The 25,223-nt window shown below is 37.6% G+C and overlaps 1 protein-coding gene across 3 annotated transcripts in view; it reads right to left on the bottom strand.

Moving 5' to 3' along the window:
- UBE3D (ubiquitin protein ligase E3D) overlaps window positions 1–24,823 on the bottom strand; it is a 79,280-nt gene extending 54,457 nt beyond the window's left edge. For all 3 annotated transcript variants that reach the window (XM_035901493.1, XM_035901492.1, XM_035901494.1), the window contains exons 1-5: window positions 24,665–24,823; window positions 18,799–18,868; window positions 16,279–16,348; window positions 15,042–15,150; window positions 9,750–9,919 (exon numbers count right to left, since the gene is read on the bottom strand). In XM_035901493.1, coding sequence (XP_035757386.1) covers window positions 9,750–9,919; window positions 15,042–15,150; window positions 16,279–16,348; window positions 18,799–18,868; window positions 24,665–24,730 — 485 coding nt within the window. In that variant the 5' untranslated portion in view covers window positions 24,731–24,823. The remainder of the gene's footprint in view (window positions 1–9,749; window positions 9,920–15,041; window positions 15,151–16,278; window positions 16,349–18,798; window positions 18,869–24,664) is intronic.
- Window positions 24,824–25,223: the final 400 nt, after the last annotated feature.

Genomic DNA, 25,223 nt, shown 5'->3' with positions numbered 1-25,223 from the left:
AGATTAAATCTAGGTTTAGTCAATTTAAGTCAATGCTGATGCAGGAGTTGATGTTACAGAGAGACCAAAACACAGCTTTGACGAAAGGAAGTAAAGCAGGCATGGAAAGACTCAGTCATAGCCACCAGCTCAGTGAGAAGAGAAGCCTTTGAGTAGACAACCTCATTCAAAGAGGAGATGCACAGGACAGCTGCAGAGAAAGTACTATAAATCCTTTGCAAATAAAGTTAATTAGAATGGACTTCCGATGTAGGAGAACACACCATAGGTAAAGAAATAATGCCACACTTGGTAATTACTAAATTGTTGAATAGCAGCCCAATCAAGACTGTGGTACCAGTATGGGTCTCCACGCCCATGCAAACTCATCACCCTGAAGAGCTTCCAGAGAGCAAAAGAGATATGGTGACGGTGAACTTGAAAGTCTTTCCGCAGGTCAGTGACAGAGTTGGAAAACTGAACCAGAAAGCATCTCCCAGCCAAAAAGCACATCTCCCTGCAAGAACAGGCAATATGTTGAAGCATTCTTTTTACAATTTTATCATGCTTCATCTTAAAAGCAATTCTGTTTCTTGACAATATTATTCCTACTAGAAGGCTCTGCGGGAACCTCACTGCTCTGATATTAGAAAGCTTCCAATCTCCAGTCTGAACTCTTTCATAATCAAATATATCTGCGTGTTCTCTCCAATTTCTACTCAAGGCTGAGTCAATGAACATTACAGCTATCTGGTACCCACTACTACACTATATTCTTGAAGCCATTTGCTGAGTTAAACTTGCATCAGACATAATTGGTGATACAAGAAACTCACCTGGACAATTGTGTTAAATTCAATGGTCCTATGTGTAAAGGAGAGCAGCAGAGGTGCTAAAAGTATCTGCAGAATTGCTATGCTGGGAACAAAAACCAGCTTGTCAGTAATTGATTTCTTCTTACAGTAGCCAGTGAGAGTTTCATCAGTTTCAGAAAAAACAAAATATAATTTTCAATAAAATCTCTCAACTCAGGTGAGAGTTTGTATTTCTTAATCATCATGACATACTTGACAAATTAGAGGCCTTAATAATATTAATGACATGCAGCCACTTCTGTTTAAAATGCAACAGCTGAACAGCAGTTTGCGGCAGTAATATGCAAACGGATGAAAACAGGAAGTAGAAAATATCGACAGACAGATTTTTTAGGTATGACTACAACCAGTAAAGCTCCTATTTGGTAACGATATTAGATTCAAAATGCACTAAATCATTAATTATATAATATTAAGCCCCTTTTTTAGAAGATGATTTTATGCATTACCAGCATTAGTTCCAGATGGTCAAAACTATGCTGGATTCCTCCCCCACAATTAAAAAATACTCCTCAACTTTTGGAGGAAGATTTAAATACATAGAGGGAAAAGGGGCACAGTCAATCCAACAGCTCATGTCTGAGTAGATCTCATAGTCCTGCCTTTGGCAACTACTTGACTGAAATTTGGCAACATATTTGACTGAAATTCTAAAATTCTGCAGCAATTTTATTCCCTGGAACCATGCTTTCCACCTTTCCAGTCAGATCTCCTCCTCTTCTGCCTCAAACATTCATATCCACATAGGCATCACTTATTATGCCTATTAGTTATACAAATTATTTCATTTTAGCTTAAGGCCAGTATTCAGAGGAGCCAGCATGTGAATTGCTTGTTCTGTTTATCCTTGATACTACAGCATTCAAAATAAGCAACCAACAGCAATATCCTATTGTTGCTACACAAAAATGGAAATATGTCAAACAACTTCACAAATTAGCCTTCCTTGGTCTCAAGTCATATGGGCCCAATTTGCTTTAGCCTTACTGATTTAAAAAGTATTGCAAGTAAAATTAGCAGTCTAAATCATTTTGTTAATCTAAGTATTGTTAGTTTACGCAGCCCATCATGGAGAAATACAATAGAAACAACAAAACCTAATTAATTTAAAACAGCCCAAGATCCTAGAATTCAGTAAAACAAGTTTTGAGGTTTAAGCAGTTCTTGTCAGCAATCTGCCCAACAGGCTTTTACAAAAGTTTTGATTTTTCACTCTTGGCTCATTATAGGATTCCTGCCCGCTCAAACGCATCCTGTCATTTAAAAGACATTATAGGAGCTGAGTACTTACAGTTCCCAAGTGAACTGAACAGTGTTTATAAGTCTGTGAGAAACAAACTGTAAGCTTCTAAGTGGAAAGCTGCTATAGTTTGACCTATGATTACAAAATTATCCTCAGAGGATCATCACTATCACATTTAGGGTATCTGGCTTTCAAAAAAACAGTGTTACAAGAAAAGCAAAATGAATATAATAGAGATATATACATGTCTGATAATAAGACTTGAATAGATGTGACATTGCTGTCCCTCTAGCAAACTGGCCAGTAAATCTAACGCCTAAATGTAATCGGCAAGAACACTGACAGCATGCTGTAATCCCAGTGCAAAGTTTAGGATCCCCATGTCCATTTTGCCAGTATGAATGCAGAACTGTTGTTTGCTAAACCGCTCAATCCTAGATCTAGAGGCAACTCATGGAAACTAGCAGGAGATGAGTTTAGAAGAGGTTAATAGTACCAAACTTCTGGAACTTCTTGTTACAAGAGATTGTGGAGGCAGACAGCACCAGTAAGAACAAAAAGCATTTATTCAAATAGATGGTCAAAAGATGCATGAACAGTCAAGGGAATAGGTGGGGCTGTACCCTCAAACATCCTTAATACAACAACTACAGAGTGGAGCAATACAAGGAAGCATTGAAACTCATGTGCTACTCTAAAGAACACCTCTGGATATCGGAGGGAGGATACTGGGCTAGATGGTACACTGCTCTGGCCCAGCATAGCATTTCTTACATTCTTATCATCCTGTAAAAGTGGCATTAACTACCAGGCAATGCAGTTGTTTCAGACTATACATTTTAAATCAGTTTCAGATAGTCTCGCTGCTTTTAATTCACAATTTTTCCCATCCAACTTGACATTTCTCTCATTGCCAATCTTGAGATTCCCAAAAGAGCTGAGCTACAGCAATATGAACCAGAGACATGAGAACTACCAAAATTGCGCTTACCTGAATTACAGTGTTTTACAAATAAATATGAAGAATAATACGGAAAAAAATACACTAGCCTGAATTGTATTTTGGTTCTACCATATTACAGAATCACAAATCCTGATTCAAAAGCATATTAAATATGATAACAGATCTTATATATTTATTTTTGCTGAAAAAATTAGAACATAAGAAGTAGCTAAGCAATAGCACTTTCAGTCAAGTTCTTATTTTTACATTGCCAATTACTATGTATATAGCATTTAACACTTCTAATGCAGAGTACAACAGCAGTGCCCTGCAAGATGAGTAGTGACACATCAGCATCTTTCATGCTACCCAAGAAGAAAGGCAGGCTATCGGTCAGATTATTAACAAATGGCTAAGTGATTTCAGATTGCAAATCTGCTTTTACAAGAACAGCAAGAACCCTACCTCCTCTGACTTCAATGCTAAATTTCAAAAGATGAGCAAAAAAGGCAACCTAAGGAACAAGCTCAGCTGGAAGGATAACATAAGCAAAATTTTTGAGCAAAAATACAAGAGACCTATTTGGTAGACAAAGGTTTTATTCCAACATTTTTCTCAGTACTTCTAAGACTATTTGAAATTGGAAAGATTAGATAACAAAAATATGACAGCTCCAAAGAGTTGGAAAGATGTATCAGACCTGTGTTTAAGAACAAGAATGAAGTTCTTAAGTAACTGCCATAAAAGGATTCTGCACATGGCAGGTCTAGCTTCAATAAACAAGAAAGCCAGGATATTTCTCCTGAAAGTTATACTTCAAAGTTGCATACATCTTCTCCTAGAGGTGGGAAAGGATGTTACCAGTACCGAAGAACAGTTCTTTCTTCTGAAGGACAACCTCTACCTAAAAATAATAGTTCTCAGATGGAGCTTTCAACTCTTCCTTCAAGCTTCAGCCCAAGCACTCAAAGTTCAGGAGGTTTATAGCTTCCACATGTCTATCAAACTCTGAAAATGATTTTTTCCCTCCTGTCCCAAAACCCTGACTGGCATCAGAATGCATCTTTCAAAAATCTTTACCTGACTGCTCAGTCAGCTCTTTTAAGGCAATCCACCCCACCTGTGGTGTCAGTTCTCTTAACTTGATACCATGAAAGAATTCAAGAAGGGAACAGAAAAAAAATTACCTGAAACAAAACAGGTCCTTCACACTCCATTTACCATCACATCCACTTATTTAATCATTCCAGATATAGCACAAGAGGTTTATTATACTACAGAAACCACCATAAAGAGAGCACAGAACAGTGAAACATTGGTCACTCCTCAATCAGTCAACTCTTGGTCTGTGTGCTCCCATGTGTTTTCTACAGGCATGAGCTACTGAAACACTAGGAAAAGGCACTCTATTTCAGGCATACAAAAATCAGTGAAATAGGACACAGTTTGGTGCTTTTATGAGAGGTCAATTACTCTAGAGTCATATACAGAATGAAAGCCATTCTTGGGACAAATAACATTCTGGAATACATCAGTAACAGCTTCATAAACAACTCACTAAACATGGACTGTAATAAAAGCATTGGGACTCAAAAACTCCAGGTTTTCAGCCACAAACTCAATTTTCTAGCTTATTCTATCCCCCTAAAGCTACTAAAATGAACAATTTCTGGAAATAATTTTTCAGCTCTCGGGGGGGGGGGGGGGCGGACTAGATGAACTCTAGGGGTCCCTTCCAACCCAAAACATTCTATGATTCTATGATAAGCAGCAAATCCTTACATAGGAGAAGGCTTCTGCAAAAGCTGTAAACCATTCGAAGAGACTCTAGATGGGTAAGAGAAATAAAAAGCTATCCATAACTTTTTGACAAAGCTTTGCCTAGCACACTACTATAAAGGGAAAAGTGTAATGTTCCTCTAACTGTACCTTCACATATATTTTCTAAGATCAAATTATGGTCAAATAGCCATGTAACTGTAATTTAAATTTTCTTCACACATTTTTACAACAGTCTCACTTCAGCAGTATTTACCATTATCGCTCCCAGCAGTCCAGGTTGTTTGCATAAGGTGTTATTTGCCAAGAACCTGTTACTTGAAAGGAAGACCTCTTCTGTCTGCACAGCAGATTTGTAGGTGGAGAAAAGGAGCCTTGCTGAGAGTAAAGTGGAGGGAACCAACATAATCACATACACATCATCCATAAATATCTAAGGAAGAACGGAGCAGAAAATGCATGAGGCATCCCTCTCTAATGGGACTCAACTACACTCACACTTTTTTCATAGGTGACAAGAAGAAATGACAGCATATAATTTCAACTAATTTGTTGTACAAGGATTGTTCATAAAGCTCCCACAAGGGCTGGAAGCCTAACTGTAGACAGACCTATCACACATAAGACAAACTTAAGTGTTTCTAGCCCTGTGTAACAGCTGAAGGAGTAAGACACAAATCAATACAACACTTAAAAGCTACCCTCAGGAAGATCAGCGGAATACGGCTGTGCAAGGAGAAATACCAACAGCTACACTATAAATAGCATGTCTGGATATACCTAACCATGACTTAACTTCACAATGTCTTAAAAGCTACTGAACTTTCTTAAGCAATGCAGTCTAACGTACAAAGAATACCCAGAGCACAACTGTTAATAATTCATTGCCAAAACAAAGGTATATGGAGAGAGGCTCCACATGATGTGTTCTTAGTTTGGTCCTATTCCATATCTCAGTCACTCTCCCGGAGACTGGATCAAGAGAGATGCTTCATTCATTCACAGACAACATGAAGCTGGGAAGGGCCATCAGTACACCACATGTTGGAAATCCAAATGGCCACAGCCAATAGGGAAAAAGGTCCTGAACAAAATTAGGATGTAGTTTGACAAAGGACAGCAGCACAAAAACAGAAAGGAAGGCTGCTTATCAGACTGCAATCTACTGGAAATGATCTGATGGTCAACACAGATCAACAAATTGAACATGAATTAGCAGGTTATCGATAAAAAGGTAGATGCCACACAAGGGGTAATCACCTTCTCAGCCACATTCAGCCTAACTCAGAATACAGTTTTGTTACAGCAGACTTCAGGATCAGCCACCCCCAAACAGCTATCGCTCCCAACAGGTTAATTATCACTTTGGTATCACTGGTATGACTCAGCAGCCAGTAACGAACCACGAACATTTATCTGACTCAAATGTTTGTTTCCTTTGCATTGGTAACATTTAGAGTAATACTGAATGTGAGGTACAATGACAGATATGCCAGTGATGTACTGAAGGAAAGAAAGAGTTCTGGTGCTCACTGAAGGACGGTGTTGTTCACAGGACATAATTCCCAGTTTAAGGGGAAAAAACCATTTCCATGTCTAAGGAAGAGAAACAGGCATTATGAAGAATTACAAAACTGTGCTCTGAATAAAGAAGGAATAAAATGAGTTTTGGAGTGAGATCATAAATTTCTCCTGACATCCAAGAAGACTTGAAGAGAAAGATCATGTATAAAAGCTACTACGTTCCCTCCAAGAGGATTATTCAAGTGCATCCCAAGAAATCTGAAGGTAACGGTTACTTCAAAAAGGGGGTACCTGAATGTGAATTATTAGGCAATCCCAGTTAGGCTCTCTCTGGCAAAGGCAGCTTGCTGGGGGGAAATTTCACAAAGCTCAAGACCTCAACTGATACCATGGAACCACGTATTTATCTCGGAGCAAGCAGATTTATGCCTGTGTAAGTAGACCAAGTACAGATTTTCTTTTATTTCTTCAAGCGTGTTTTACAAATGTGTGATTATATTACCATGTTTGGATATTACAAATAAATGTTCTTATTTCTAGTTTGCCTTAATCTGTCTTAACCTATGGCCCAGCTACCCAGCACAGACTCTGCAGTGTCCACAGGTAAGAAAGGTGCTTCCCCTTCCCATCGCACAGATCAGATTCGGGCACTGCAGGAATCGGGCAGGACCCAAGCGTACTCAGCGACTTGCAGCAACTAAAAAGGCTCTCTGACATGCAACAGGATATTAGAGTCCACACTTATCCCTTGCGACTGTTGGGGTCTAGGTCACAAGCAGACCTCCTGCTGACTGCTTCCCACAGAGGAGGTATCCTTGCTTACTCCCCACTCATGGGGAGCAGACCATGGGCTCTGAAACCTTGGCGTTATTTCAAAGGCAGGTGTGTGTGCAGAAACAAGCAGGGTAAGTATATATTATCAGAATGTGGGCATCTAAAACATTTTTAACTTGCACTATTCAAGAAATCAGACACTTTTTTCAGAATTCTTGAAATAGTATCTGAGATCTAAATGCAAACACATTGCATTAAGTAAGTTGCACTAGTTTTGATATCTTTGCTTCTGCTGTGTTTACATTCCCGTTCAATACAGAAAGACTTCAGTCTTGTTGCACAGATCCAGGCAGTACTTCAACCCAACTGATAAATGAGTTAGTGGAAACAGATTGAAGTGCTAATGTCCTTTTTACTGTTCTTTACTAGAAACATAAAAATGTGAAAACAATACTAAACCAACAGTTACTTTGGCTTCTGAACCTTAAAACGAACCCTCTGTTCTTTCTCTTTCAGGGACTGGACAAGGAAGATGTCAACTACTGTCATAGGAGAACTAAACTGTAAGTTACACTTCTATAAGACTAAAGAGTGGTAAGTGAAGTATTTTTCATTTTAGAGCAGGCAGTGGTTCTTGCAATATCTCTCATTCTAAGAATAAGCGGTTTAAATGATAGAAGATGCCTTTTGGATAACTAAAAAACATTTAGATCTTTTCCAATGCCAACTTCTGAAGCTACTACATTAATAAAGGTATTTTTTTCTCTTACATGAGTAACAATAATGTATTATGACCTTTTCTCTAAATATTAGAATTTTGCGTTTTCTCCTTATGTCAGAGTTTATTTCAGCTATTCACTATTGGATCTGTTTGCAAAATAGAAAGGATACACTTGGTAACATTCAAGATAAACACTATGATGAATCACACACTCTTGCAAGGTGTATATTTCCCGTACAAAAATATTTAAATTCATATACATGTGTTTGTGTGACACCATTTTTGTTGTACTTTTATAAGGTCTTGGACTATAAATTAGTGTGTACTAACTGAGTCTGGAGGGAATGTCTAAATTTCAAATACATCCCTATCTCTTTAAATCTATCATCTAGTTTCCAAGAGTTTAAAGGAAAAACAAACCCAAACCATTATTTAAGTGTGACCTGCACAAAACCAATGCTTTCTCTTCTATCACTGCAGAAACAAAAAGCAGAAAATTATGCTAAAATCATACTCCAGCACCTGCAAACATTGGAGCCACTGCTTAATCAATGTTCTCTTATCTTTGCTCTCCAACAAAGGCTTTAATATGTTAGACAGTGTGTGTTTTTTATAACGTAGACTTCAAAGCTTGCTGAGATCAAATGTTTCCTTTAAGAGGGCTCCAGTAGGCTTGGACACATCCAAGAAAAACATTTATATGGCATTGTACTCAACCACCTTCCACTCCTCTCTCCCTTTCTCTTAGGGCCCCATTTCTTTTTGAAATAATGCCACCACTGGGCTGAAAACAAGTTGAAGTTAAACACAGAAAGGCTAATTAGATAACTCAATGAACTTCTGAATCTTATCTAGAAAGGACTTTCCTGTTGAGCATATGCTATATGCTGAGAGTATGCTACACTGATATAGCATTATTCATATTATTCTGCTAGGCTACATGCAACAAGTATCTTTTAACAGGGACACTGCTAGATGCATTGTGTGTATACAGAGATGATCATTATGCTAATTTATTGTGACCCACCAGACAACACCTGCAGTAATGAAAATAACTTGGCTTAAACAGACAAATTCCAGCCCTGTGAACAGCTCTTTCTCTGGTAAAACAAAGCATAATTTTAAAGGAAAAAGGTCAAGACTGAAGCTGGAACAGGCAGGTATAATTTGCTAAACTAGTAATGACCCACTTCTACCCTCCTGGTTTCAGCTGTACTAAAGAGGTCCAAATTCTTTACTGTGGGAGAGCAGACAAGGTTACTCCCATAAATAACTTGACAGGTGAGATCAGATTTTCGCACAAAGCACAAATTGAAGGCAAAGAGGGAGATTTGGCTAAACTTACGTATCATTCAGGAGTCAGCCCACGCTCCTTATCTCCCCTCAATTTTATCTCCTCCCTGAATTACATCACCTGCAGAGCAGCATGTTCTGAGACCCTAGGGACAGAACTCACTGACCCTCCATGGGATTCACAGCATCACCATCCTTCCAGCTTCTGCCAGCAGAGCCGGAAAAATGACCAAGCTCTAAAAGTGCAATGAGTTAACACAGGGAAAAAATTCATAAATGAAAAAGTACATTACTCTCCTGTTTAACAGACATCACTTCTATTTGTATCATGTACCTGTTATCTACATGTGCCCCTAGAAACAACATAACTCTTTGGTCTACATTTTAATATTACGGTGCAAAAATTTAACCACCAGGTTCTCCCTGGCCATAACAGAAATCAAGTACTGTTCCTCTGGCATTTTGCTTAAAAAAAAAAAAATAAAATTGTATGCATTTTCAAAGAGATACATTTCTGAGATTAATGGACTGTCCAAAGAACCACAAAGAAATACTGCTGCCCTGAAATGCAAAACAAATCAAACATCAGAACCTGAGGTCAGAAAAGGCTGTACTTACTCCTTATTCCTGCTTTTAATGCACGGCTGGTAAAGGACTTTGACAGCATTCCAGGTCCCCACTTGTCCAGAGCTAGGCATGAAAATATCTCCAAACAGTGTAAAAACACTGCTGGAGAAGGAACTTCCTAGAGACTCCACCAGCAATGTGTCAGAATTTAAAAGCCATATCTATAAATGAAGAAATAGTTTATTTTACTGTAATTACATCAATTTCAGTTTGTTCCTTTACTCTGATCCTAAATCAGACTCATTCTTAACAAGTTTGTAACAAAGTGTTAACAGACATAAATTGACAACTTTATTATTCAGCACAGTCTGCACTGCCTGTAGTGGAGAAAAATGGGTTAACACAACAAACCGATGCCTGATTTATCACAGTCACTCTTAAGATCATTATTTTCGTGAAGCTGCCTCTTTTTGTGGCTGCAGCACATCCCCTTTGATAGTAACAAAAGAAACAGCCCCAAGTCATCTGTTTCAGTACCAAATGGATTATTTCTCTGATTTCATAGGGTTTTTAGAATTAGTGGAGCATATGGTATTGAACAACTGAGGGCTAAAGACAGAGAACTGAAAGACTGCCCACTGGAAGTGCCAAAAATTAATGTTTTTTAGAAAAAGCACAATAGTTATGACTAGATGGAGCTAAGACATGCAAGGAAAAAGACAATAACTAATGTGGTCTAAAAGGAAGGCCTGGATTTACAAACGGCTGTAACAAACCCTTACTTGGAAAACAAATCTTTATCAAATTTGATAATGGGACTGGCATTCTTCAGCACTACTTGCTCACAGCAATTCATGGGATATTTACCAGGGAGAGTTTTGAGAAATCTGAACTTTTTGCATCGCATTACGGATCTTATTTAATCTTTGTGTGATTGTGCATCAGTGTTCCAACTCGGATTCAGGGCTTTCATGCTAAGCACTGTGCAAAAAGTCAGGCTTTTCATTTATTCACAGCCTGCAGTAGTGAAGTGATCCGAGTTACCAATGGAAATCAATTTTTACAAGTCCTGAGCCTGTATGAAATGTTTATATATGAAATATTTATCATAGAAAACAGGATTTATGCAGTGCTGCTCACTAGAGAGTAATCTTCTGCTTCTCATGACCTAATCAGCTTCAAGTAAAACAAGTTACATGATATTAGGTAGCAGACATATGATATCCCCTGTGGAAGGAGAAAGCCACCGTTAACAGGACACATAGTATATGTTGTAATTGAATGTGACAGTCACAATTTATCTGAGCCCAAGGCTCAGAACATTACAGTGGAATCTTTATAAAGGAGGAATGAGATATATTGATAAAGATGTCTTGGGAGGGAATGGGAGGAGGAGAATCACTTTAGCATATCCACATAAATGATGACAAGCAACTGCACTTGGCTTAGCAAGAGGCTGTTCATCAGTTTTGCTCTGGTAACTTACTGTACACATTCATAGCCTAAACTGCAAAATACACCTCATTAGCTAGGACCATTACACACAGTGCTCTAAGCCAAGTGTTGAAGGAAATGGAGGAAAAAGAGAAGTGTCCTATACACACAGGTCACTGTCAACACACTTAGCTTCAACTAAGCAGAGTTCCTTGCTTTTGAAATTATTAACATTTCCCTGTGAAGGAGCCTCCTAGGATGCTTTTCAGAAGTGGAATATCCTGCAAACTAATCTAGGGAACAATGCAGCAATACCTGTCTGCTCCTTTCAGAACTCTTCTGCAACTTGCGTTAGAGAAAGGAATCAAACCATTTCATTTGCAACATGGTCCATCTGAAAAGTACTTCCTTCTACCACAAGTGTTGATATGTTGCATCTCTACCACTTGTTCAGAGTATGTCTTTGCCTCAACTGCAATGCAACAGATCTGTATTAATAATTTAACACACAATACAGAGAAAGCAAATGAATCTTTGCAGGTGGAAGGACACTTGACTATGAGAAAATCAACTTCTGAACTACATTTGCTTCTTTAGGCAGTAATTGCCAATTTCTCCTCCTGCATGAATTACTCTTTGATCTTCCTTCTGGTCTGAATGAACAATCACTCACCAAGACTCGGTGTGTTGACTCAAAGCAGTTTATTCATGTTACATTTATTTCTGGCTAACACAGTTTCAATTTTGATCTGTGCTTTCAATTATGTTACTCACAATGTACAATCTTTCCTTCCTCTCTACCACTTTGTACAGCAGAGCCTGCAAAACCGAATTCCTTTCGTATTAACTCCAGTAGAAAAAGAACTTTTACAGAAAGATAAATATATGAAGTTTAGAATTCATTCACAGTGTAGATCGACGACCTTTTCTGAAATGACAGCACCAGGAAAAAGTGTTTGGTTTTTTGTTGGTGTTTGTTCAGAGTTTTTTTGTTTTGTTTCGTTTTTTAAATCACCTTGTCAATAGGCTTCAAAGATGTTCTTAGGAGAAAAAGCTGCGACAAAACTCGGTTATACTTCATGGGACTTGATCCAAACAAGTGAAATGCTACAATTTACATTCTGTGATCAGTTTCCTAAAATCTCAACCTGTGTCTCCAGCATCTAGTTGTGGACAATTTGTCATCAATTAGAATTTAACACAGCTAAAAAAAGCTGTTGTTTTTCCTTGCTAGTTCTTTCTTAGTTACTGCAGACATTATCATTACTTTCATCATCACACAGGTCAGTAATACAAACATCTTTCATTACAGCTTCTTTGTCCTCACATTCAGACTGTTCAGATAAAAATGTGTCTTCCACATACTTCACAAAGAATAAAGCTCTCTAAGAGGGCTGGGTAGCTAAGTCTCAACAAGGTACTCATTATCTCACATCTTGATGACTGCAACGGCCCCCTCTCCAGCCTTGACAAATGCAAACTTGTTCTGCTCATGCTCTCCAAGACATGGTCCAAGAATCACTGATTGACAGGTCTCTCCCATTTCGTTACATATTTATTTTCTTGGGATATCTTCCCGCTCCCTCTCCACTCACTCCCGAAATACAAGCTGCCTTATTCTCAAAGCACTTTACAGCCTAATCCCACTCCAAAAAAATCTTTCGTTCAGTACTGAAAGACTGGAGCTAGTATTCAAACACTCCAAACTCTACTACACACTTCTTGATTTTCACAGATGTCTCTTTGGGTTTTATCAAGTTGATCCCATCCATGGGATGAATTCCCTGTATCTATCCACAAAACTACTTATTTACCTCTTTCAAACCTATCCTTTTGTACAGTACAGAAAAAAAATGACATCTGTTAAGATGCTGCTGTGCTGACCAATAATGTATCATTTTGCTTGTGTTCTCCTATCTCACTATCCATTTGCTGTACTCATCCTTAGCTTGTAAGTCATGTAACTTCAAGGTAGGAAACCCTTCAGCAGTGGAGCAAAAAGAGGCAGCAAGCGATTTATCTTTTAGAGAGCGTGAAGAGGGCAGAGATATAGTTAGGATAAATAAGGAAATCTGTATATGCCACCTTTTTTTTCCCTGAGACAAAGAGACTTTTAGTTATTGTCTTTATCCTTTAGTTATTGTATTAACCTTTAAGAAAAAAAACCAACATAAGTAGTATATGGCTTTAAGGAACTTGGTTATCACCAACTTAATGGAAACTCATATTATGATACCTGCAAATAACATACCTGGTAATGTTAAGTGATACATGCAAAAGAAATAAGGAAAATGGTTTAAAAAAAAAAAAAAGACTTGCATCATATATACAGCCTGAACTGTGTGCATTCACGTAAGCACCAACACTGCGAATGAGAATCTTTGGCTCACTGTCAAAACAAACAAGTAGGACAGCTGGTCCATGATGCCTCAGTGATGAGACCGCTTGTCTAACTTGACTGTGTACTCACAGCCTCAAGTACCTGCATTTTTTACCATTTAGCTGTTTGCAATCATTAATATAAATGGTACTTACATTATAGTTGTCTCCACAAGGCCTCTGAGTCCTAAGACTTAACCCATGACTCCAGAACACCTGCTGGTGTGCATACAGTACCTAGAACCTCACCCTGGACATGAGTAAGGGCTTTCTGATGTTAAACACACAAAAAAATTACTAATAACTCACTAATAAAAAGGATGCCAATCAGAAGCTAGTCCCTATGCTAATTCAGCCTGCTCCTTTGATCAATACATAAGCAAAAATGAAACTCAAGAGCTGAGAGTAATGGCGATCTGCTAAATAAGGTGATTTCTCTCTTAGAAAATAACTAGTTTGTTCTATATAAGCTACTAGACTTAAGCATCAGAATATTAGGTAACTCAGAAACACATAAGCTACAACCATTTTTAATGACTCCTCAATTAGATTATACATAGTGACAATTATAGGTCTGCTCATGAGACCTTATTTTATCATCATGGAAGTATTTCTCAGTGGTTGCATAAATGTTATCTTGGCACTAAAATTTATTTAAAAGCAATAGATATACACTTACCTCAGAATAAGGATGTTTGGAGATTATAGAACTTGGACAATGTATATATAAAACAGTTTATTTAATTAGATTGCCTATCTCAACAAAGTGCATCTCTAAGTTTATCCAGGGCAGGAATCTACAATCATGTATTTCTTTATCTTTCTGTCTATGAGTTACTCATACAAACTGCAAAATTACAAATTCTGTGCCTATATTTAGTTCATGAATAAAAGAAAACATCCCTGGTTATACCAAGTGTATAGTATTAAGATAATTCCAGACCCAAATTCCTATCCATCTTTAAAGTCTGAGGAATTTAGCTGTCACTATTTAAATATCAAGCTTAACCAAGTTTAACAGCATTAGAACATTAAGTATAATAGGCAATTTTATTTTTGTTTGCACTTCACTTTGCAATGCAATGTACAGACTACATCAGTAGTCTCTGCTGACTTAAGACAATATTTGTGAAAGATGATATACAATTTGATGAACTTCTGGTGATTAAAGATAAGAAGCACTGGAGCAAGAAGATGATATATATATTATGAAATCAAAACCTTCCATAAGCTTTTCCTATGTTTTGAATACAAGTGTTATTTCTGTGCTACTTGTGGTGCATCTGCAGTATTTTCGTTACTATATTAATATAAGAAAATTTCTATATGTACATTTACTTAGATTAGAAAATGGGGGGAGGAAGTTTCTTACTTGAACAGAACTCTTCAGAACTACTTCAAGAATTTGAATTTGTTAATTTTCTTTAAACATACAATCATGAACAGCATAAATAATACATTTTAGGAGCTGGGATTCATAGGTTAAAATTTCTCAGCAGGATAAAAATTAAAAAAACCCCAACAACTTACCAGAATATAGGTTTTTCCATTATCCCCTTTTACAGTGAATCTAAACGTGCTTTTAGCAGAGGACAATTCCACAAGACACTGAGCAACCAAGCTCTGCACAAACTGACACCTGTTTAAGAATCAACCACATATTATGTTTTCATAACAACTACATGGGCAGTCATTCATATCGATGCAGTATATTTTATATACACACACACACATATATATATACACACACTTATATATACTTATATATAAGTATATGAGTATCTCCATACTGCCAATTCCACTACATCCTACAATCACCTTTTATTGAGAGGTGAGGCTTCTTTGCCAATTCCACTACATCCTACAATCACCTTTTATTGAGAGGTGAGGCTTCTTTGCCAATTCCACTACATCCTACAATCACCTTTTATTGAGAGGTGAGGCTTCTTTGCCAATTCCACTACATCCTACAATCACCTTTTATTGAGAGGTGAGGCTTCTTTACCTTTCTCTGCCTCAAAACCAGAGGACTTTCTATTTCCTGCAACAGGAATTTCTTAATAGATCAGTAGTCTAAATTGCTCCACATCCTTTATTTTGACCAACACCAAATATCAAATGCTGAATAAAAGCTTTTCCCTATTATATTTTACACATATGAAGACAAAGTTCAGAATGATGCACATATTTGAAATATCATTCACAAAAGGAAAGAACTGTGACTAACGCATAGTACAATACAAGATAACTAGATCAAGTTCTGTTTCATCTTAGTCTTAACTTCAAACTGCATTACTTGAAAATTAAAAAATCTCATTTCCTATTAAACTTTTCAAGCTTTACTTAATTTAACTTTACATATTGTAACCTTTCATTTCCACAGTTAGCCACCAGACACCATGCAAACTTAAATAGTTCAAAATAAGTAAGTATTGTATTTTGGCTTATCACCAGAATAGTGAGACACTGCAACAAATTATACACAATCTCTCTCCTGAGTCACGCTGTTGTGGTTTAACCCCAGCTGGCAGCTAAGGTTAAACCACAACATACACACACAAAGATAAGCAAACAAAATTGTACATGAGTGAATTCAGACTACATTACCTTTACAATGCTTAATTCTGTGATGATTATGTAAAATTTGACAGCACTTTATTATTACATGTAATTATTCAGGAAACTAAAATGTTAGTGCATTTCTAGCACCCTTTCTAAAACATAAATCTGAGCAAATGATCTGATTTTTTTAATTTGTATTTGTTACCTCGGTGTTGGACTGAAACTTGCCTCAGATGGTTGAATAATCACCTCGGTGACATAATATTTAATGGTATCTAAAATAACAAAAAGATTTTTCAAGTACAACAGAACAACCAACTTGTTAAGAGTAGACTGTAACTCACTGTTATCACTATACTAATTAAACTTCTGTTCAGCGTTCAATTAAGAGGTACAGCAGATGGTCAAATTCTGCTTTGGTTTGTGGGAGAAGAAGCAACCAAAACTAGAAAACATGCATTGCCAGAAGAAAACTGCTCTGAGCTAATTACATGACCAGCAATTTGTCATTCATATTGATCCTTGCTTAAAGCTGGGAACAATCATCTTCAAACAAAGCAAGCAAGAGCTCAAGCCAAACCTGAAAGATGAATTGAAAGAACTTTCCTAAAGCACTGAAATCAGCATAGCTTACGTAAGTATTTTAGTACCCTCCGCTGCTCAGTAATGCTGCAGTGAATCACAAGAGACAATTTTAATAACAGCACACACAGGGGAATAATTTCCTTCTTTGCTCAAAGAGCAGAATAGAACTTCTTTCCAGAAATCACACTATCTCAACACTAATACTGTATACATTCTGAATTTCAATATAACTGTTCCCCAAAAGCTCCACTAAGACAGCCTTTAACACTAAATGAAAGTGTTTCAGTACTGAATTTAATCCCCATCAATAAAGTCAGGTCAAAGATATCGAAGCTTTGGGTCTATGCTACAAACACAGCCTAACTAGAGGGCTAGCAGAACAGGTTAAGCATATAGAACAATAAATTAATTCCACTAAGCCTCAGTATGTCAACAACAGTAAAGATTCATCAGTTCCATAAATTTTAAGGGTGGAAAGGATTGTCTCACCTGATCTCTGTCAAAACACACCATTAAAACTGGATGGAAGCAAGCATTTCAGGAAGACACTTAATCAGTTTTAAAGATTCCACAGGCTTGGTACTCCTAACCCTTCTCCAGATAAGCACTACACTTTTTTAATTATCCTCACTGTTAGGAAATTATATTTTACCTCTAAGTTTAATTTTAGCCTGCTACATGCTGTGACTAGTCCTGGGAGGCAGGAGGAAAAGAAGCCAGTTCAGTGACTCTAGCTCCCCAGCTGTTACCCTGAGTAAAGAATCGGTGCTACTGCTGCAAGGGCACTGCGAATTAAGGAGATGTTTGCTTGCAGAGAGATAGGTGGGATTTCCCAAGAAAAAAATCTTATGAGTACATGGGGATAGAGTTGGGGGAAGGAATAGCTGGCAGGGGACTTTCAAAGCCAAATCTGACCTCCACAGCTACACCACTCTAATCCAGATTTTATCTTCAAGGCACTAACATCTTCTCATGAGGAAGCACCAAAACACGAGTCAAGACTACTCTCTAGTCTCTTTTCAGAGATGGTTCTGTCTAGACTTATACCATGCATCTCTGGTTAGTTTTTTTTGTCTGTTCTTTGAACTCTATGTAAGTTTCCTACAGTACTGAAGAAACGTGGTCAAAACAATGGACATGCTATCTAACTTCAGTCACGTACTGAGTCCAGGCAATCCCTGCACATCTACACTGCCTTCTCCCATACCCACTGCTCACATCAGCTACTGGTTGGTAAAACCACCTGAAGGCTTAATTAAGGCATCTGTTACTCATGATGATCTGTGAACCTCTTTTCCAACCACTGCTTTCCCAAAGTGACAACCTACTTTGTGAGCTTTCAAACAACTTACCTCACAGTTGGTTTTATTAAAGCCTGTATTGTTTGGATCCCTGTACGGGACAATCAGAACCTTCTGTAACAGAAGACCTTCTGTCTTGCGTCTCCTCATGACTTATTTTTTAAACAGGCTTTGCATTTTCTGATAAGTTTTTATATTCTCCAGACCTCTGAACTGAGCCAGGCTCATACTGACTGATGCAGTGGAGTAGAGGGAGAATGAAAGAATGAACGCTGCATTTTAAAAACTACCAGAGACTCGTCTTTCTACTACTTCAGGTAAATCCTGCTGATTCAATATAATAACAGCTTTTAAACCAACAAACTCATCACCTCATCATTGGATGACGATGAGAGATAACCTGTTTCTTTGACAAGCCTTCCTTTCCATGAAAACAGGCTGGCTGTTAGCAATCATATCTTTAGCTTCTAGTCCTGTGCTGATCAAGTTCTGAATTAACCATCCCATTGTTCTGTAGGACTGACAGCACAATAAACAACCTGTAATTTCACAGGTCTCCTTTTTCATTGGGATTCCTAGTAAACTGGAATCATGCACTGAGTTTTCCAAAGCTTTGGAATTAGCCAAATCTGCCACAGAAACAAGGATGAGGAAAATCCCTGTTGTAAGTCACTTCCAAGGTCTAACAGTGGAAGCAACAACCTCATCTGTTCTAGAAGTGAGTGACACAGGAATCAGCCCTGCATCTTACTGATAAAACTACTTTCCTCCAGAGCTTTTAACCTCCAGTGCTCAATGGCTGATGCAGTGAAGTCTAGTTTGGTTTGTACAACCCATACCTGATGATACGGTCTCTCCCAGCATTGTCTTGCAGCGCTTACAAATTACTCTGGTATTTTCCTTTGATTTCTATAGGACAAAGAAATGTCATTTAAATGTCACTCAGTTATTCTGAAAAATGAATGTATAATATTAACATACTCTCCAGAGTAGATAGTGAACTTTGTACTTGTTTCTGTTCTCTTTATGTTTACATACAGACAGATCTGCATTCACTACTTCAGCTTTCTGCACTTTGACTTGCTTGCAAGTTCCATACTAGTTTTAAAATATGGCAGTATATACTGGCCACAGCACAATCTGTAATAGCTAACAGAAGAATCTCCTAGTACTGAACGACTGGATGATAAAATTACAAGGTAAATTCGATTTTGATAAGGGCAAAATAATGCACACAAAAATAAAGTATTCCAAAATATATGCATAAAATATGCTGCCATGTGACTACCATCACTCAGTAAAAAGTTCTAGCCACTGTGGACAGTTTTATAGGAATACCAGTTCAATGTTCAGCAGAGAGCAGAAAATGTCCACAGAGTATTTTGAATTACTAGGAAACAGCTGAAGAATACAGCATAGCATGATACTCCAGAAAGGTGCAGTGGATTCTGTTCTTGAACAACCTGTCTCCCTCAATTCAAGCAGAAACAGAAAAGGTATTGACAAAGAATAAGAATAATAGTCAGAGATGCAAAACCATTTCTATGTGTGGCAAGAAAACACATGTAATGGGAGAAAGCATGAAAGAGAAAACTGAGAGGTATCATTCAGATGTATAAGATCACAAAGCTTTAGGAAAAGCTGGAGAGGAAAAAACCATGTACTCTCATAGCTCATGCTATGAAATCATAAGCTAGTTTGTATCAAAGAAAAGGAAGGTATTTGTCACACAATACATAATATAGTTTGGTACTCACTACAGGAAAGTATTTTTCACCTTAAAAGTATACCTAAATTCAAAAAGTCTTCAGAAATTCAGGGCAAGCAATGTTAATCAAGGGCTTATTTAAAACAAAAATTTTAGATAACATCTAGTTCAAAAGTCTCTACACTGGCCAAAACATCACTCAGTAGTTGCCTTACTCTTACGCATCCCTTACTGCCCACTGAAAAAGATCTCATTGTGGGATGAACCTGTGATCTGCCCTAGTAACACTCCTACTAATTCCAGTGTCAATATTTAAATTCAGTATCAGTATAAAGATACAAGTAAGCACAACTCCTACTTTAATCCAAAGTCTAAGCTCTAGAACTGGTTCTGTATGGGCTTATTAACCTGAGTGTAGCACAGTACAGCTCTGGTCTGGAAGCAGTATACATATACAATCACAATGATGCTCCTGAGTTAATAAACCCTTCTGGGGATAGAAATCCTGAGAATGTAATGAGAAGACACCTAAATTGGATTTTTACATGTGGTCTTTGTATAATCACCTTCATAATCATTCATACAGTATACAGAGCATAAGAATACCCACATGTAGTTAAACAACTACTGTTTTATTGGTTTGATTTTTAAGTCCAAACAAGTCACTATCAACTTGAGAAATTATATCACAGCACATGCCTACAAAAATAATATCTAAATTTAGCATAAATGAACCTAGGGGAGGAGGGGAAAACACTCTAAATTTATCTTTTTCTGTAAAAGATGGCAACAGTTCCCATGGATTCCAACTGGAGTGAACACACATGTGCACTTCGGGGAGCACAGTTTTTCTTCATCACCACTATCACACTCCTTAGTATTCAAATTTTAAAATGTATGATGATGTGTTGGACTGATGTCCAGAACAAAAAGTGGTGCTCTGTGGCCTATCACATCACAAAATTATTTTTAAAAGAAAAAAAAAAGAGCAGCATGAAGTAAATCCAATGGCCCTAGCTATGCCAGGTACACTTTTCGTCTTACAAAGGTAAGTTTTGAGGTATATCCATTACGGCTGTCTTCAGAACCCGGATTATGGACTTTCAGACAATACAGATTTCCAAACACAATTATCCTAATCAAAAAATTGAATAATGTGTTGTTAATTGATTTATTCTAATTCAGGTGCCTCGAAGGACATGTAGTCTGTGATTAGACCATTGATGAAAGAGATTACAGACAAGTCAAATAGACACACTGGGCCATTTTTTTCAGTTACTCTATGGAAAAGTGTAAGTACCTCCTGCTGCAATGGTAGGGAAGGGGTAAACAAGGGAGATAGAGAAGTTATACACACAGTCTGGATCATTAAGTAGCTTGTGCTTAGTCTAATAATCTGCACTAAAATATAGTCAAATGCCAAAACATATATTCAGGAACAACAAAGCCAGTGATGATAAAACAAAGGACAGCAAAATCAAAAGAATTTAGATGATGGTAGCTAACCAAACCAGAGTTACTAATGCGATCCTACAAAAGAAAGGGCAAATACGATCTCTAAACACATGAACAACTGAGTAGTTGATACGGATAAACAGAAAAATATAACAACCTCAGAATTAGTGAGATGATTACTGCAAAAATAGATCTATAAAGTATGTTAAAAATTTGGAAAATGGTTTGGAAAACTGCTACAAAAATGATTTCTAGAAAATAAATACACCTTAGAGATAAAAAGAGATACAGAGTTGCAACTCTTAGTGTGCTTAATTTAGTAAGAAGGCAGCAAAGAGTCAGGATGATTAACCACTGAAACAGCTGACCAAGGAATGTGATAAAGCTTCCATCATTTGAAGTATTAAATCAATACTGGATGTCTTTCTCAAAGCTACAGTTCAGGCAGAACTGATTGATTTGATGCTGGAAATACGTAACAGAGTTCTCAGATCTGCACTATGCAAATAATAAAATGAACAGAAACGACCACTCTAGCTCTGCAAAAAACAGAAAGCGTCCCACATGGAATCTGATCTTATGATCACAAAGTCCTGCTTGTTCCTCACAAACGACGAATCAAACTGAAAGCCCCAGGGAAAGCCTGACAGCCTCTGTTAAAGCTTCAGAGAGCTGACTGTTTGGAAATACAGGCCCCTTGTTATGGAGATCAAAAAACCCATCTGGTTGATATATATGCAGTTATCCCCTTTCCCAGTTTCTACCTCACTACTCCTCTCAAACATGCACAATAAAATGACTTGCTTAATGCGAAGAGCAAAGATAAGTAGGCAGGGTTTTGTGAAAACCAGTATTTGAGCTTGGTACAAATGTTGCACAGTACAAGTATACAATATACAGTACTTCCTTGAAAGCTACAACTTGAATGTTTTTTTTCTGACTACTGTTACAGGTGCCAGCTGAGAAGTGTGCAGTATGGTACCTAAAAAACACCACTAACTTATTGTATCATGCTTCAACAGAAAAAATGATAGTTTTAGCTAGACTAATTAAATCAATATATCTATTTGACAACTTGCAGCTGCTGGCAATCTGCAGATGGAGGTGGATCACCAGCCTAATATTTTCTGTTTCTATTCCTAAGGATCCCTGATATGGTGTCAGGGAAAATATTTTCCTCAGGAGACACTATTAGGATGCTGCAAGACCATGTGACATTTAAAAACTATGTTACACTGGAAGACTAATAGATGTGAGAAATATGTTTGCAAGGGATGGATGCTGTCTTGGTCCCACTGGAGGCTGGAAAAGATTGCTTAAGCATCTCTGGTACATTCCTGCTACTATTTTAGTCATAGGCAAACACTTTCCGAAGAACTGCGATGCAATTAAAAAAGAACTTTAATACCGGAGCAGACTGCAACAATATTCTCTGAAATGAGAACATTTATGCCAATAGCAATCTATCTTGCCTGTAACTTTCTGTTAGTCATATTATGGAAGAATTTTCTGTTTCAGTATTAAGGTGTTTTTTTTTCCTTATTAGTCCAGTTTCTGCTGGATCTTACAATTTTGCTCATTTGCTTGGCAACCGAGTGATGCCGGAAATAAGCAAACACAGAAATGAGAATTCATTGCAAGTGTGAAAGATGTTGAAAGAGGGATTTGACACAAACAAGGAAAGAATTCTCAACTTCAATGCAAGTTTAAAGAAGCAAACATGAAAATTCATCACACTGAACTACTATTGTATGCCTCTGACAGAAAACAGCCTCCTCCCTCATTCAAAAGTTCTGCTGTTATCCTGCTTTGACCCACATCTCAGCAACATCTTTGTCCCACATACTTTTATCATGTTTCTGCCTCAAAACCAACCCTCTTCTGGCAAACATTCTCTTTGATTGATTGAAGAAGTGTGTTGGGTGGACTGCTCTCCTGTCTTTGGGCTGCAGTATGAACTCCATGCACCCTGCCTCTTCCTGTCTTTGTTCCCATTGTTCTAGGAACTCTTTTGAGACTACTGAAATGTGAGATAATTCATTTTGGGGACCTCTGGCAGAAAGCATTGCCCTCTTGGAAATTTGGAATCTTCTGCTTAGCCTCCTTCTTAAGGATACTTAGAAGAAATAACTCCAATTGCCACAGAGTTAATCCAAATTAATCGGCTTCTCCCATGCTGATATCCTTTCAGGGTATCAGTTCTTAATTTTCCCTCCCCATATTCTGCTTTTCAAAGAACAATGGAACAAGAAACCAAAGGGACCACAGCTGCAAGACTTGCAGATATGGCCCGTAGGACAGAACTATTTCCCAAGCAGATGGCTCGCTTGGATGCATTGCGTTGAACTGTGAAAATCACAGTGATTTAACTGGGGATAATACAAATCCCTAATGATGGTAAGCAGCAGCAGCAGACAGGAATCAGGGTCTCTGGCGTTACTTCTCAACAGATTAAAAGTTTCATGTTGGGAATCTGTACATAGCAAGTCATCAGCTGCTACAAGTTGCCAAGGCAGCAACAGTTCCCATAACTGTAGAAGGATTTCAGTAATTAGTTTTAATAGATGGTGTTGGAAGAAAAGATGGTATCCGCAGGCCCAACGTTTGTCAGCACAAATACAGACAAGCAGTAGATTAACCGAAAAGGCTTTATGGAAATGCAGGCTTTGGTGAACTAAGTTCCTGGATGTTCTTCTGGTAGAAGAAAAGATTATTGCTTGAACTTCTATACAAGTGCTAGATTTCCAAGATGAGTAAAGCACTGAATTTTCTTTCTTCATGGGTTTTATCGCACCATTGAAATATCAGTATCCCTACAAATGTTTCTTTCCTGGGCAACAACAAATTTTGATGTTTCTAAGCTAAATGACAGCCTTCTTCCTAGAGACTCAGCTGATGGACATATCCCCTCCTGGAACATTTCAGAAACATCTACATGAAGAGTTATAACCTGGGGTGGCAGGTCCCTTTCACTAGGCAGAGTAGTCAAACTCAGTTTCCTTACTATATTCTAAGAGTGTAAGATAGCCACATCTGAAGCCAAAACACATTCTGATTTTTCCAAGTCTTTCTAAAGCTAAAAAAACCACCTTCCTTTGATCATACTTATAGTTATGCATCCAGTCATAGTTTGAGATGAAAAACCACTGTTACTCTAGTTTCCTCCTCATTCTTCACTCCACTACCCTTTGACAACACCTTACAGTTATTATCTTACTAAATGTTGATGTCCTTCACTCAGGATATTTTGGAGGGGAACTATCTGGGTTTAGAACTACATAATTAAATAGTTTCTAATTCAGTTTATAGGAAGAAATTCTTCTTGTATATCCAGGTGAATATCAAGACCTTTAGACCATGTAAATCATAGCTTAGAATATTTCCTAGCTTCTGTACTACAGAACGTCAACAGCTCCCTATCACCTTCAAAACAGCTCTGTAATACATACAAGTTAATTAAACCAGTAACAAAAAAAAGTGTTCTACAAAAAAAAAAAGTCCAAATACATTCTCTTAAGAATTATTCAAACAAAATACTTTACCAAGTTGGAGCCACTTTGGGAAGCGCGATATCCAATCTCTGAGTGGCACATGGGAGATTCAGGCATATGTGAATCATTTCCTGAATTCAAGAGAAAAAAAGTGTCTCCAAGAAAACAGTCATCATACTGAGGGTGCAAAGTGCTTCTGGCAAAGGGGTTAGGGTGACAACACCACTCTTCAACTAAAGCACTCCAGTTTTCACTTGGTAGAGGAAGAACTCTAAGAAATTTCCTAAGAGGGAAGAAGAAAAAAAATATTTCAATACATTATATTATTTTCTAAGACACTAAAAGAGAGCTTAGACTCCTTACAAAAAGGGGGGCGGGGCGGGGGGGGAAGGATGGCATTTTCTGAAAAGGAAGTGCTTGACTCTCCTTTCAGTCAGAGGCACTTTCTTTGGATGAATTCTGAGAAAGCAATGGCTGAGTGTTTCCTGCCAAGTTTGTGATGAAGCATTTCCCAAGGGTGAATCTTCAATGACTATAAGGCAGAACTTGGCATAATCCTCTCTTGAAATGAATCACATGGCAAAAATAAAACAGTTCTATCCAGTCATGA

The sequence above is a fragment of the Egretta garzetta genome, unplaced genomic scaffold (assembly GCF_000687185.1).
Source record: "Egretta garzetta isolate BGI_Z169 unplaced genomic scaffold, ASM68718v1 scaffold9, whole genome shotgun sequence".
NCBI lineage: Eukaryota > Metazoa > Chordata > Aves > Pelecaniformes > Ardeidae > Egretta > Egretta garzetta.
Note: the sequence above shows the minus strand (reverse complement) of the source record. Positions and strands in the feature narration are given on the sequence as shown.